Below are 14,879 nucleotides of genomic sequence, written 5' to 3' on the forward strand. Positions count from 1 at the left end.
ATTTAAAAGAAAAAAGGCAAGGAACTTCACGAAATTGGAAATATGATATTGCTCTTCCATCAGTATTTGTTCCATGCATGCATGGTTATTCTATCAGTTAACTATTTTTGGTAAATAGTAACGAGGTACTTTGAATCTTTCCTTAATAATATATATATATATATATATATATATATATTATACTCACCGAATGGTGGTAATATATGGATTTGGATCCTCTCTGGATTCCTTTCCTGGGAATCCCGAGGATCAATGCAAAAGGACCGTTCATCAAAGATCATGCGGTCACAATTAAATACTTTTTATGTAAAACGAGATTGTTTTACTTTTAAAAATATAAAAAGTATTTAATCGTGGCTGCATGATCTTTGATAAACGGTTCTTGTGCATTGATCTCCAGGATCCCCAGGGAGGGGATCCGGAGAGGATCCAAATCTGTAATATATATAGAACTCGGTTGTCGTGGATAACCTAGGTTTTGGGATCTAGATATTTCTCCTTTGAAAATTTTCTTAAGGGTTGTTTGAAAGGGTTTAAAGAAGTGCTTTCAGTGAAAGTGTTATTGGGTTTTTAAAAATACTTGAAATGCATTTTAGAAGAAATACTAATTATGTAGTTTTCAAAGCACTTCAAATGCACTTTTACCAAGGATCTGTGTCAAAAATATTTTCACAAAAAACAACTCCAATTATTTTAAAAGTACTTTCAAATATACCCTAAATTCAAATCCCTATTATGTGTATATATTAAGAAGATATAAAACATGACAACGCTATCCCACTTGTTCTATGTTTTCACTGCAAAGTCCAACATTATCGCACTTGTTCTACATTTTGTTTCTAAGTTTATTGAGTGGCCACCATGCATGTAATCACAATCGTTGCTAGTTCCAAAAACAATCACGTAGTATCCTAAATAATTAACATGTAATGCTATGAATAGTCAGAGTAATGCTAGGGAGACTAACTAATTAGATCAAATTTTGAAAGTCATATGATGCGATTGTTGATGGATTGATAGATGAATTATTACTTAAATTAATTAACGTGCATATTTTCTATTGGTGACAGATTTACAAATTTTGTCTAAAAAATTGATTAACCTAACATTACTTATAAACATAATCATATAGTCGATAGGTGTCAAGGCATTAAGCCACTACCTGATGTTGACGCCTTCTTTTGCCTGTTTTGAATTTTGATATCAAGCTCCTCTTTCTCCACTCGTATAGTTGGATTAGGGTTATCTGAGTAGCAACCTCTAACGACCGTATGTTAGAATATAGAGATTTTTTACGGTACTTTGAAATATGAGATATTCTGAATGTTTTAACTATTAAAATTTTATTTAAAAATACAAAATCAAGATTGAACAATGAAAACACTCGGAATATCCTTAGAGCATCATAAAATATTGGTAGAATATAAGCATCAAACCCAACACTAATGCAAGGCTTTCAATTCCTAGAAAGTAAAAACATCTCCAAGAGCAACTCTGAATTTTTGTTAAATTAACAAGTAAACAATGTCAAACTTGTTATCTCCAACAACACTCTCTATTTCAACAACCTTTAAATATTTTATTATTAACAATTCAAACACAACCCACTCATTTTATAAAACAACCTTCTCTCTTTCTTTTCTCCTTGCTCAAAGGACCCTTGAGTTTTATTATTTTTTAATATTCAATTGCTCTCTAAATTCAAAGAGTAACTGATTATTTTGTTATAACATAAACTTTGTACAATATCTTCTTTGACAACATCTCTTGGAGATGGATTTTTGAGTTTGGTTCTTTAAAGTAGAGTTTTGGTTGTTTTACAACATCTCTTGGAGACAATCTAACACCATAAACTTTTTTGACAACACAAAAAAGTGTGAACGTGTTCACTAAAAAAAGATTCACAACAAAGGAAGAACTCGAAGATATTCTGTAACTTTTTTTTTAGTACAACAATAGTTATAAGTGTAAATTTAGGTTGAGTCATCTAATCGAGTCGACCATGAGACTTGAGAAAATTTGATAGGAAAGTGTTATTAGCACTTCAAAAATCTCATTCTACACTCCTTATAAGTGTATTTTTCTTTCTTAATATAGAAAGTTTGGAGTGTAGAATGAGATTTTTGAAGTCCTAATAATAATTCCCATTTGATATTCAACTTTAAAGCTATTTGGCGATGTAGCCAAAGTCATTATAAACAAATGCAAGTGGTTTCTCACTTATAAAGTTACAAGTGAAAACTATTTTGAGCCAACAAAAATCAAAACCATAATATCTAGACGGATGCTGTTCACACATTTCTTTTAACATTTCGTACACATTCTGATAATTTCTGTAATTTAATATTCCATATATATACACACACACACTCGACGAACAAAAAATAAAAATAATATTTAAATATAAAATAATATAGGTAGATAGCACCACTCAATTATTTAGGCACAAGAGAGTCATTTTCAGGGGATCACTTATCAGCATCGTTGACGACAATCGATAAAAAAAAAGTTAACAATATCAGAGTTCGGCACGGGATCCGGAGATTGCAATCAGAGACAGCCGGATCCACAGCAGTTGTTGCATCAGCTGAAGTTGTGCCAATAAATCCCCGCGTATTTGAAACTGCGTACGTGCGTGACTACGTGTGAAATTATGAGTGGTTGGAGGTTACTTGTTTTGGTTCCTCAATCAATCAAATCGTGTGCTGTAGTCTACACAATCCCTGCTCCTGCAGACTAGGGCACTAGGCTACTTCTACGCTGCCTCCTGCTGCTTCTGCGGTCTGCAATTTGCTGATTTTCTTCTGCTGAGCTTACTCGCACTGGTTCGATGGTGGTGTGTACTCGCTCTATCTAATCGAAACGTGGCGTGCCTGTCCTTCTTTTTCGGGATTGGTAAAGAGATTTTGCTTTGATTCGTGGAGTTTGTTGGAAACATCAAATCAGATAGACAAATGGGTGGATTTATGAAATCGAAAATTGGGCCGGAACTTTGATGCATCCAATTCCAAGTTTTTATTTAGGCCCAACCGTAAACTTGGGTTGATATTGGTTTCACATGTTCAAATTCCAAATCTTGCGATCACATCTTTTAATTTAAGCGTCTGTAGATATTTGTTTCATATATCTAAATTACCTTAACTGATTTTTTCTTATCTTCAATCTCAACTACTCTTATTTTACCTCAGATATCCTCGATCTTAATTATGTCATTTATCGTGTGCCCACAATCTAACAAAGCATTCTCATGTGTGCTACCTTAGATATCGATTATTAATTGAAAAGGGAAAATTAATCAAACTACACCTCTAAATTCTTAACTAGATTTGATCATCAAGATTGTAGGGGTGTATTTGTGGATCATAATGTCGTCACAATTAGCGCTCTCTATCACTACTAACGATCAATGCACAAAAATGGAAACCCCATTTTTCTATCCAAAGTGCAAAGTGGAGTTGAAATCAGCTTTAACTACACAAATTTACTACAATCATGTTCTTTTTACATAATGTTACAACGGTAAAAATTTCTCACTTAGCTCAAGTTCACCACGATAATTGCTAAACACAACAGTAGATGCAATACAAATAAAATTATTACCGCCATAATGCACAAAAAACAAAATTCCAATTTCAAAAGAAATGAAAAATGTGCAAAGTCCACCACTTGAATTGTCATTAAAACACGTCAAAATTAGAGGAAAATTTGATGAGATTATTGCATGACTAATTGCACATTGTTTGCACAAAAAGCAAAATTACATGCTTAATAGAAGCCAACAATCTCCGGTGCCTGCCTGATTCCTACATTTTTATTTTAGAATCAAGAAGAAACTAAAATCTGGCTACTCGTAATCAAACTCCTCATTAATCCGTAATTTGCACTCTCTTACTCTTAATCCTCTCTCATTACCATTTTAATCTCCATCCCTCCACCGGCATTATTCACACGAATAACCTCCACGCTTGTCAAACTTTTTTGACTCTTTTACCGTTTTACTCTTTCTTTTTACCTTTCTCTGCTGTGGGCCCCATCCGCGTTCTCATCCGACGGACTGTATTGAATCTTCCTCTGCGTCAGCAAGCAGCACAGGAAACGCGAGCCGTCCGTTGGACGAGCCTTCAACACCTGCCTTGTTGTTCCCGCCAATTCGGAGATCGTGTTCAGCTCCTTTAGAGGCGGTAACGGCGTCGCCGGAGATGATGCCGCCGACCCGCCGACGTCTGAGTTCTCCGCCGACTCAGTGAAAGAGTTTTCCTTCGAATCGCCGGAGTAATCACTCGATTTGCTCTTCATGCTGTCGCGTCGCCGGCGCCGGAAGCTTTCTCCCTTTCCCATCAGGTCGCGGTACCCGACCGCAGACAACTCGCTCACCGCCGGGGCCAGGTACGAGCCGTCGATCACCATCGCGGCCACATTCAATACGCCTTGGAATCTTCCAGAAGGTCTCCGAATCTGGATGGCCGTAAACGACGGAACCTTGGACGCGACGTCGAGAAAGTTGTTGATGAGAAGTCGGACGGTGCCGACGAGGTGATCGCTGAAGCAGCCGACGGCGTAGATCTGGATGGAGACCTGGGAGGTCTCGCTTGAGAGAAATGCGGACGGGACCTTGAAGAGAAACCGATCGTTCCACGTCGGGTTCTCGCCGCCGATCTTGTCGACCCGGGAGCGGATCTTGTGGGCGGAGTCGACCCAGGCGAGGGCGTAGGTCTGCATGCGGCGGAGGGCCGCGGAGGGAGGCTTGAGGCCCTGGGCGGAGATGAGGTTGATCTCCAAGAAGTGCACGTGATCGTCTCCGTTTTCTTTCTTCATCATCATCGTCGTCGGTTCTCAGGGGGAATCGGAGGGCCGAGAATCGATCGAGAAAGAAGGAAAAGAGAAAACGAACGGCCTTGATGAGATTCAAGAACGTGAAGGTCGTTGGCGCATGGCTTGCCGGTCGATGGAGAGGGGAGAGGCGAGAGGGAAAGGAGGGCGGCGGGTGGGGTGGAGTTAAAAAAAAAAAAAAAAAAAAAAACGAAGAGTTATGGGGAAATTGACGGGCCCGGAATAGTCGGGGGGAATATTCGTGTTGAGTAAAAAATGAAGCGGATGGCTTGGGTTTTGCCGGGGTGTCAAGTTACAGTGGTTACAGGGTGGATGATGCATCAAATTTATACGGTGGAGAGTAAAAACCAGTGGGGTTAATTAGCTGGAACTTGGATGGTAATTCTATTATTAACCCTTTTGCTTTCAATTTACCTTCTAGTGGCAGTCGTTTATTTTTTTTAACAAACAATATTATTTACATTAAAACGTGAAGAGTGAGCAATGACAATCCTTTTTTTATTAAGCAAGTTTGATTTTTTTTTATAAGGGAAGTGGTATATTATTTTATTTATTTTTTAACAAACGATATTATTTATATTATGAAACAATTACATTAATTTAAGAGACTGGAAGTTTCGAGCGCTTCCCATTTTATTTGTCCACTATATGAAATCAGTTCTAAATTTCTAATTATAATTAACATGCATGAACTGATTGGTCCTTTAAAAAAGGAAAACATGCACTAGTTGTTGCATGTTTTCTCTGTTTATATCTAATTAAGGTTGTTATATGCCACACTTATTAGACAAACTCCGCCGGATGAGTAAAATGTGCTAATAAGCTATTAGCATCAAGGCTCCAGCTGCTAGTTTGGTTAATTGTTTGTCGTGTTACTCAGTTTGGTTAATTGTTTGTTCAGTTCTATATACAAAATTATAGCCTACTGCGAGTCCCATTACAATACAACAGACATATACATATACGTACACGTATATATTTGATGGAAACTACAGATTTATATAGTCGGTTTGCAAACCATAGTGACTGAATTTGACGCGTGTTGAAAATCGTGAAGGAAAGTGGAACATTGTGAAAACTAGATGGACCAAAACGGGTTTTGGCCGAGATATATAAGTTATGTTGGAAGAGGCTCTAAACTCGATCTTGTTGATATGAAGAAATGTAGAAGCAGAAGCAGAGTTTTAGAGAAAGAGAAATAGGAATTCAGTATTTCTTAATGATCAAGTTTACAATGTTTCATGTGAAGCTTTATACTCACAGCAGTACAATACAATCCTTAACTATATTAACTACTTACAGTTATAGCAATCTAATATACTATTGTAGTATTAAGTGACACATGTCCTAATATCAACCATTCACTTATACACTTAACAGATCTCACGCGTGACTACGTTATGACAAACAGACTTTTAAGTACTGTCTCGTGAACAAGAGTTGTAGGATTATGTCAGATATCGGATAAAAAGAACATTATAAATTGTACGAACAATACATTACTCTGGCCAGACGAGTTAGATATAGCTCGTTGCTGTTCATTTCTGACTTCAATGAACTTCAGCGTGATTGCCCTACGTTTCTCGTTCTCTTCAATCAGCTTTGTACCACTTTCAGAGTTCTGTAACATCTCCATCGATGGAGAATGCCTCGAATAGAATGTCAATGTTATATTACGTTTTTTTCGTTCTAATCCTAAGTTGGACTATAACATTCTTTCCATCATTTAATTTTGACATAGTGAATTCCTGAATCAGGGTGAACCATGAATCCATGTATCTCCTGGATCTGAGTCCGTCCTCGAACCCACCCGAATTTCGACCCGAAGAACTTGGCACCTACGGAAATAGCCAGCGAACAACAGCCTAGCGGCTAAAACACACACATTACTTAATTAGCATTGACATAACTTAATAGCAGTGCTAGTTCAAAGTTGAAGTCAAGATCAAAATATCCAACGACGGTCTTAATCTACTGCTATTAATTATTTGCTTGATAATCTCTGTCTGTGTACACACACACACACACACACCACATTACTTAACTAATTTGACATTCCCAGCATGTTAATTATAAATATGGGAAGCAGACCAACATCCTTAAAGCGAGAAGTTAAACTCAAAGATACAACGCTCATCAATCGACGATGAACTTGTGGTTTTTGCTCCGTGTTCTCACGCTGCTCATGCTGATCACTGCTTCGTTCTTGTCCATGCAATCAGCTCATGTTCAAGGAGGTTTGTTCAGTTCTTCTAATTGTAATTTACGTGCATGAACAAATTGCTCGCTTTATATATCTCTAATTAAAGGACAGAAAAACGAAAGGGTTATTAAACGGACACTACGATAAAAGGCGGAAAATTACATTCAGAAAGAAGGGATGCAAGTTGTTGCTGTTTTTTCTGTCATCTCCAATTAACGATGATATATGGTACTCATAATTTTAATTGGCTGCAGCTCCGATGCCAAGGAAACTGAGGGAAAAAGCTCCGCCCACTCCTCCGAGACGGGCCCAACTTATTAGCCAAATCAGCCCTCCACGGGCTATCTAGGCTTTAGGCTCTAGCTAGTTTGATTAATTTGTCGCCGTGATTTCATTGTACTTGTTTAACTTCCCAAGTGTATACAAAACTATATCCTATTCCTAAGTCTGGTTATAATACAACATACATATACACACATATGTATGTATTGGATGCAAATTAAAAATAAATGAAGGAAAGTCGAACGTTGCTAAAACATGTTTTGGCTAAAATATAGGCATCATGCTGGAGGCATTCTACGTCTCGTCTCGTCACGTGAATAATAATGTCTTGAAAACGTGTTTTGGGGGAGATATGTACATGATGTTGGAGGAGGTTCCACCTTTCTCACAAATGATTATGTTAAAGAAAGTTTAAGTTATTCTTGTACGAATGACAGGTGGTGAGATTTATTTACCAAAATAATACCGGACCTCAATTATTCCTAACATTACTTTGGTACGTATACAAGCATTATCATCTGGAATTTGGTGGCTTCGTTTTACTATGCAAGATGGAAAATATATACTGAAACAGTCCTTTATTTTTCTGTAAAATTGAAAAAAGGTAAATACAAATTCACACATTATAGATACACATATACTCAAACCAAAGCCCAGATTACAACTGCTTACATTCATTCAATTGAGATATGAAATGAACTTTTCAAATTGCAACACCAGCATCCATGTCCTTGGAACGATTGTTTGATGGTCTGGCACGAGAAGGTAACCTTCTACCCCTTACTTTCTTCTTCCTAGCCAACTTTTTCTCCAGGTCTTTCACTCTGCCGGTCAGGTTCGATATAGCTTGTAGCTGTTCGTTTCCGGCTACCATGAACTTCTGCATCATTGCCCTGAGTTTCTCGTTCTCTTCAATCAGCTTTCTACCACTTTCGAGTTCCGTGACATCTCCATCAATGGAGGATGCCTCGATCGCAACTTGTTTCTCAGGCAATGATTCACTCTTCTGCACCGGAGTGGACAGTGTCTCGCTGAAGACGTCCTGCGCGACAGTTTCAGCCACATTTGGCAGTGCATTCTTCTTGTCCTCACATTCGAGGTTGCTCTCCTGCATCTTTATATCCTCTATAACTGTTTCTGCTCGCAGGTGCTCAGAGTCCTTTGTACCTCTCTCAATTGGCACTTCATCCTCGATAGGCTGGCCCGAATGATGATCATGAATTATGTCCAAGGGTCCATCTTCATGCACAACACCATGAGCTTCGGTCTGAACAGGTAAGCTCAGTGCTTGGGCTTCAATCGACTCAAGGGCCAGTGGAAGATGATCATCTTTGCGGACTTGTTCTTGCGGCTGGAGCTCTACCTCTAAATCAAGCACTGAATCTGAAGGGCGTCCTTCATCCTCTTGAGATCCAATCTCTACCTGCTGCTCTAAACGGACAATAGGTTGCTCCTCCACTGCTCCCTCTCGTCGTTGCTCTAATTGATCCGTATTTGAAGTTCCATCTGGTTGTGAAGTTACATCAAATGCCACATGATGTTCTCCTCCACTTTGTAGGGAATCATCTTCCTTCACTACTCCGACTTCTTCAATTTCCCTGGACTCATTAAGTGCATTGTGCTCATCAGTCATGCCCGGTGGGAGTTCTGCGAGTTCTTGCATCTCTGCTTCCTTTTCTGTCACATAAGCACAAGCATTTGATGAAGGCACATCTGGCGACAGTTCTACTTGTTCAACGATTTCAGGCTCCAAAATGGTAGATTTGTTAAGTGCATTGTGCTCATCAATCATGCCAGGCTCCAAAATGGTAGATTCGGTAAGTGCATTGTGCTCATCAATCATGCCCCGTGACAGTTCTGCTAGCTCTTGCATCTCTAAGTCCTTTTCCATCACACAGGAACAAGCATTTGGTGGAGTCACATTCGGCAACACTTCCACTTGTTCATCCTTTCCAGGCTCCAAAATGGCAGGTTCGTCATCAGTTACTCCTCGAGGCAACTCTCCAGGCTCTCTTGTCTCTACATTTATATTAACAGCTTCGGAAGAGTTTCCTGTCAGAGTATGGTTTCCTTCTACAAGAGATGATGCTTCACTGCATTGCCCAGGCCGAGTAAAACCATTCTTCATTTCTGCATCTCCCACCGCCATATTTCCATTAGACTGTTCACCAACCACATCATCTTTTGTTTCCACAATGGGCGCAGAACCATTATCTTCAGACTTTAAGCAACTTTCCACCTGTTGCTCTTGATCACCATCCTCTGCTGGGGCGTGCAACTCTCTATGATTACAATGGCCTGGTTCCTCGGCTCTCAAACCGGGCTCAGGTTCAACATTCTGAAGCACTTCCCCTTGACAATGGTCTGTACCATTATGACTGCTATCACTGACACCATCAGGCAATCCTTCACCAAGTCCAGTCACATCCTCTCTTTGCTGCTCTAGCATGCAGTTACTGTTGTTGGTGTTCTCACCGAGCTCTTCCATATGCTCAACAGTGGATACCTCCTGTGTCGGATTTTGAAACTTCTTAGTGTTAAACTCGTCGAGCTTTTCCTGCAGAACTACGAGCTCCCTTGCCAAGGATCTTCTAATGTCTCTGAGGCTTGGAAGCAAACCCTGTTGAACGACCACCAAATAAGCAACCACATCAGCATAGTTTTAAAACAAATCCCACAATCTAGAAACTTTTAGATTCCGGTGCCTCTTTCATTGCTAAGATAGAGAATCATCTAAGCATAAACTACATACATCAATTACTTTTAAACGAACACTATAACATGAGGGTTGAGGGTTCGCAAATCTGTCCATTTCTGCACGTGTTTGTGAGTGTGCGCGTGTGCGTGCACAAGGGTTTTTAATTCAACCAGTTAAGTACATACCTGAATGGTATCCAACTTGAGGAGGAGTCTCATGATTGTCTCCCCAATTATTACTCTCTGCTTGTCATCTTTCTGGAGATCAGAAGTCTCCAAAGTGGAGATACGATTGCGAATATCAGCAACCTGCTCACGAATGTCAGCTATTTGCTTTAGTTTCTTCAATGGTTCCCACCTCCTGACCTCAAACCCACGAAAGGCAGATTGAATAAGCACAGCTGCCTCTATATCTGACAATGTCCTCTCAAGTTTTCCATCAGCAACTGATTTGGTTGCCTCCGTAGGCTTATTAGTCTCCTCAGATTTTGCATCTGCTACCTTTTGTGCTTCTTCATCCATGTTGGTCTGACATCTATCTCCATCCTTCTCAGATTCCCAAACAGTTGAATTCCTAGAAACATCCTCTTTAGAATTAGTAGGAATCTTGGATGCATGCATCGGATCTTTGTTCTCGCTGATTGTCCTATCCACCACCTCTGTAGCCTTCTCCTTTATGGATGGCTCCACTTCTTTTTTGTGTCCTTTTTGAGCAGGAGGACTAGGAGACCGTGAACTGCCATTGGCCTTCTTCTTCCTCGGCAATGGATCAACTCTCAGACAGACGGGAGGTAGCTCAGATGACTTTTTAGGGGAAGAGGACTGTCTCTTAACACTCGTACCAGAAGGTTTGTTCCCCACGTTCTCTTCCACTTGTTTCACAGGGACACTCCTTTCTCTTCTCTCCTCGTCTTCAGAGTTCTTTTCCTCCTCATGTGGATCCATTTGCTTCACAACTATGTTTTTCACGTTAGCAGTGTTTTCCTTCCTCTCCTCAGCACCCTGACCAGCAGGTTTCTCTTCATTTGTACCAGCCTCCTTTGTGACACCACCCTCAGTACTGTTCATTGGAACAACCTTCGGTGCAGAATTCACCTCCCTGTTGCCCTCCTTTTGAACTTCCTCCTGCTTGTTTCCGTAAGGAAACAAGAAGAATGGAAATGGGATTTGCTTCTTTTCATCCTCGGTCTTGTGATCACGAGAAGCATTCACATCCTTCTCCTTCTTTCCAGCCTCCTGATAAGGTGGCATCCAGAAAATTGGAAATGGGAATTCCTTCTTTTTATCCTCCACCTGCTGTTCTTGACGTGGCTCTCTATTTCCTCCTTGCATCGAAGCCCCAATGTCATTCAGATCAAAAGGGAACCAAATATGCCTTTGATCTCCCTGAGACTTCAAACCCTCTGGAGGCTTAGAATCAGTTGGAATTTTTGTTTCCTCTACGGCCTCCGGTTCAGAAACCTTGCTTTGCTCTCTACCATTCATGGAAACCGGTGGAAACCACAAAGTTGGATAATGGTTGTTGTTCATATGAACCGGAACCAAATCTGCCTTCTTGTCAACAACATCCGATCCTTGTTCTTCAATCTTCACACCCTTATCTATATTCTGCTGGCAAACATGATTAGGACACCCACAGCAGTGATAATTTCGAGGCACCATCTTATCGTACTCATATTTAGGAATCTCCATGGAATAATGAGGAGGCGGCGGCACATAGGGAATAGGGTAAGCCTCGGGATGCGGAACAGGATAACCCCCATAAAGGTGTTGCGGTGATGGCATTGAAGGATGAGGATAAGAGGGTCTGAGATTATGGTTACAGCAAGAATGGCAAGGCATTGGGTAGCCATAGTTTCCGCCATAGGGCCAAGGCTCCCATACCATGGACGGATTGGACCCGAAACCCGGATTATGATACTGAGGGAAAGAGAAAGTTTGGTTTCTTTGGTAGGGGTTTGAATCCATGTATCTGTATAATGGCATCATTATTCACCAACTCTATACACACAAAGACGAAATGGAATTCTCCAAAAAGTGTTTAAGCAACACCAAAAGCACTTGTTAAATCTGTTGACATAAAAGGAACGAGAAAATGCTTAGAACTTAAATTTCTAAAAGTCTAAACCATAGCGGAAAAAAGAACCGACAAGCACCAAACGGTAATCGCATTCAAACTAATATTCTATGACTAACAAGCACTAAATTCAAATTAATGAACTTTTAATTCCAAATTTCCAAACCGTGCCTAAAATTCAAACTCATAAATTAGGACATAGTAAATAAGAAGATGCATACCAAAGATTATAGAAATTCCAGATTTAGAGAGAGAAAGCATACAAAATAAAGAGTTTGCATTCAGATTAATGGGTTTTCCTAAGACAATCCAAATCAGAAGATTCGAATCAAAATTCCTAAAAAGTCCAAATTTTGATTTCTGGGTTTTCAATCTTCACTCAAAATTCACAAAAAGTTAAAATCTTTTTTCCTGAGTTATCACTATTCATCTAAATCTTCTCTCAGATAACCTCACATCATTGCAGAAACAAAGAAAAATGCAAAATCACAAGGAGAGAAAAGAAGAGAAGAACTTACAGTTTATTTTCTTGAGAAAATTCAAACAGCCAATTGCGGTTCCACAATCCGAATGACAAAGTTATCGGAGCCAATCGGTCCACAAACCCGAAAATTAGAAAAATGGAAGCTTTTGTAGTCTGGTTTTCCTTCGGCTTTCGCTTTCTGAAATTCAAAATCTGTGTTTTGGGGAGAAAGGAGTCGAGTAATTTATATAGGAAGGGCTAGAAATGCAAATCAACGGGAAAAATCTAAGGCTTTGTGTTTCGAGATGTTTCCCGCGCCATCTAACACTAGAGTTTTCTGGAGGTTTCTGACAACGTGCAGTTCGTCTTTGTCGGACACGTGTGAGCTTCGAGTTTTCTCCCCGAATAAGGGTATATTTGTAATTCTCTCTTCTGCTGTGATAGTCTAGATCGTTCTTTAATTTTTGTTCGATCAAGTCAAGGTGAGGTTATTCAAAGTGTTAAAAGTAAAAGAATTTGTTTGCAATTATTTTTTCGGACCATTAAATACGAAATGGTTTTAAAAATGAATGATAAAAGTAAATTTTAAAAAATTAAACGGTGAAGGATGTTTAAAAAACCAAATTAACTACTTTGTAAGTTGGATTATCAAAGAATTCAAACCCATGAATTTTTTTTAGATTTGGGGACATAAGGCACATGAAGTAAAATCTAAAACTGAACTAACTGCCGAAAGTCTAGAAGGACTTACACGGAATGTATTCACTGTTACCATAATTTTCCATTCCAATAACATGAAATATGCAAGTGTTAACTTCTATTAGCCTCTCCGCACACACTCACGCGCATGCTAGAGGCATTTTTGCATTACGGGTGCTACGCGTCCCAAGGATTTGTTAATTTAGATATTATTTTAATTTGAAATTGATTACTGAAAATAAATAGAATCTCATTGCTAAAGATGTCTCGAGTTAGTTATTTTTCATTCTAATTGTGAAGATATATTTTCAATGTATTATGCATGCGAGAGATTTCTTTATCAGCCCCTGAAAATGTGTTGCTTTATTTTTTTTTTTCCTTATTTCTTAAGTGCTTATTTATATTTTGTGCATGTGAGGGCCATTTCGAAGTTTTTGATTTTGAATTTGTGAGAGGCCAACATCCATCTTTCCTCCTATTTTTTAATATATACCTTCAACGTGCGTTTTTTTTTTTACCTTTTGTTGAGAAGTAGTAAGCACAACCATTTAGCAAGAAATATGCCAGCATAAAAGAACTAGAAGGGGAAAGAATTGGAAATAATTTTTTTTGGTGAAAAATACACACCAAATTATCTAGTCTTTCTACACGCACTTTGCACTATTTTTTATTTTTTATTTTTTTTTTGGTTTACCTTAGGATTAGACTTAGAAATACAATGTTAAGAGACGATTTATTTTACTATTGTGTTGGACAGCGTTGAATAGAAGTTGCTTTGCAATATTTTGAACTCTTATGCAATAATAAATTGGTAAATATGGATGCGATGGTGGTATATTTATAAACAGAATAAAAATCATGGTACATATATACACTTGTATTACATTTAACGCGGACCAAGAATAAAAAGAAAATTTCTCTGTCTTGATAACTTACAGAAGTATGCATCTATAAGCATATTGTTTTATGACACTACAAAATAATAGGTGAGGCAAAAACATTATGTGTGCAATCAAATCTTATTGGTGGACACTTCAAAAAAATAGTTTGATTTCCAGTAACACTAAAAAAAAAAGCAACTTCTCCTGCATCAACATAATATACATAACTGAAATTTTGTCCATAAGAAAAAAGAAACTACATGCCACTTATTCTCTTTTCTTATTTTGGTGGGTAAAATGCACTGAGACCAAACCGCATGTAGGCATACTTCGTTCTAGTTCCATGATATATATGTACAAAGAGTAAAGCAAGAAAATTCTTTTAAGAAGACAACCAAATATACAAAGTTCTCTGATATAAGAACGTAAAAAGAAGGCATAAGGAACTCATAAAGCTATCAAATGAAGAAGAAGATAAAGCACAGAGCAATTTAAATAAGTTCCAATAAACCAAATATTTGAACTCTAAATGCAATTACTTAAAAACACAATTGTAAGACATATACCTGAACAATTTTATTGTTTGCACTTGAGTTTGTACCCAAATTGTCTCTACTTGTGTCATTCTCAATCGGTTTTTGAGCCCCTTAAACGAAAGAAATTAAGCTAATAGAGATACGAAAATGAAAACCGAAACTTAAATTATAAAAATAATAAATAAATAAATAAAATAAGAAAACTTTAAAG

At 38.4% G+C, this 14,879-nt stretch overlaps 2 protein-coding genes across 2 annotated transcripts; both read right to left on the minus strand.

Moving 5' to 3' along the window:
* Positions 1-3,649: 3,649 nt before the first annotated feature.
* On the minus strand, positions 3,650-4,978 carry LOC137721572 (uncharacterized). Its single transcript, XM_068460665.1, has one exon. The coding sequence runs from the start codon at positions 4,819-4,821 to the stop codon at positions 4,009-4,011; it is 813 nt and encodes a 270-aa protein (XP_068316766.1). The 5' UTR covers positions 4,822-4,978; the 3' UTR covers positions 3,650-4,008.
* Positions 4,979-7,876: 2,898 nt separating this feature from the next.
* On the minus strand, positions 7,877-12,795 carry LOC137720673 (BAG family molecular chaperone regulator 6). The gene is made up of 3 exons (XM_068459766.1): positions 12,608-12,795; positions 10,199-12,082; positions 7,877-9,935 (listed from the first exon to the last, which is right to left on the minus strand). The coding sequence occupies exons 2-3, from the start codon at positions 11,999-12,001 to the stop codon at positions 8,019-8,021; spliced, it is 3,720 nt and encodes a 1,239-aa protein (XP_068315867.1). The 5' UTR covers positions 12,002-12,082; positions 12,608-12,795; the 3' UTR covers positions 7,877-8,018.
* Positions 12,796-14,879: the final 2,084 nt, after the last annotated feature.

This window comes from Pyrus communis, chromosome 16, assembly GCF_963583255.1.
Source record: "Pyrus communis chromosome 16, drPyrComm1.1, whole genome shotgun sequence".
NCBI classification, from domain to species: Eukaryota; Viridiplantae; Streptophyta; class Magnoliopsida; order Rosales; family Rosaceae; genus Pyrus; species Pyrus communis.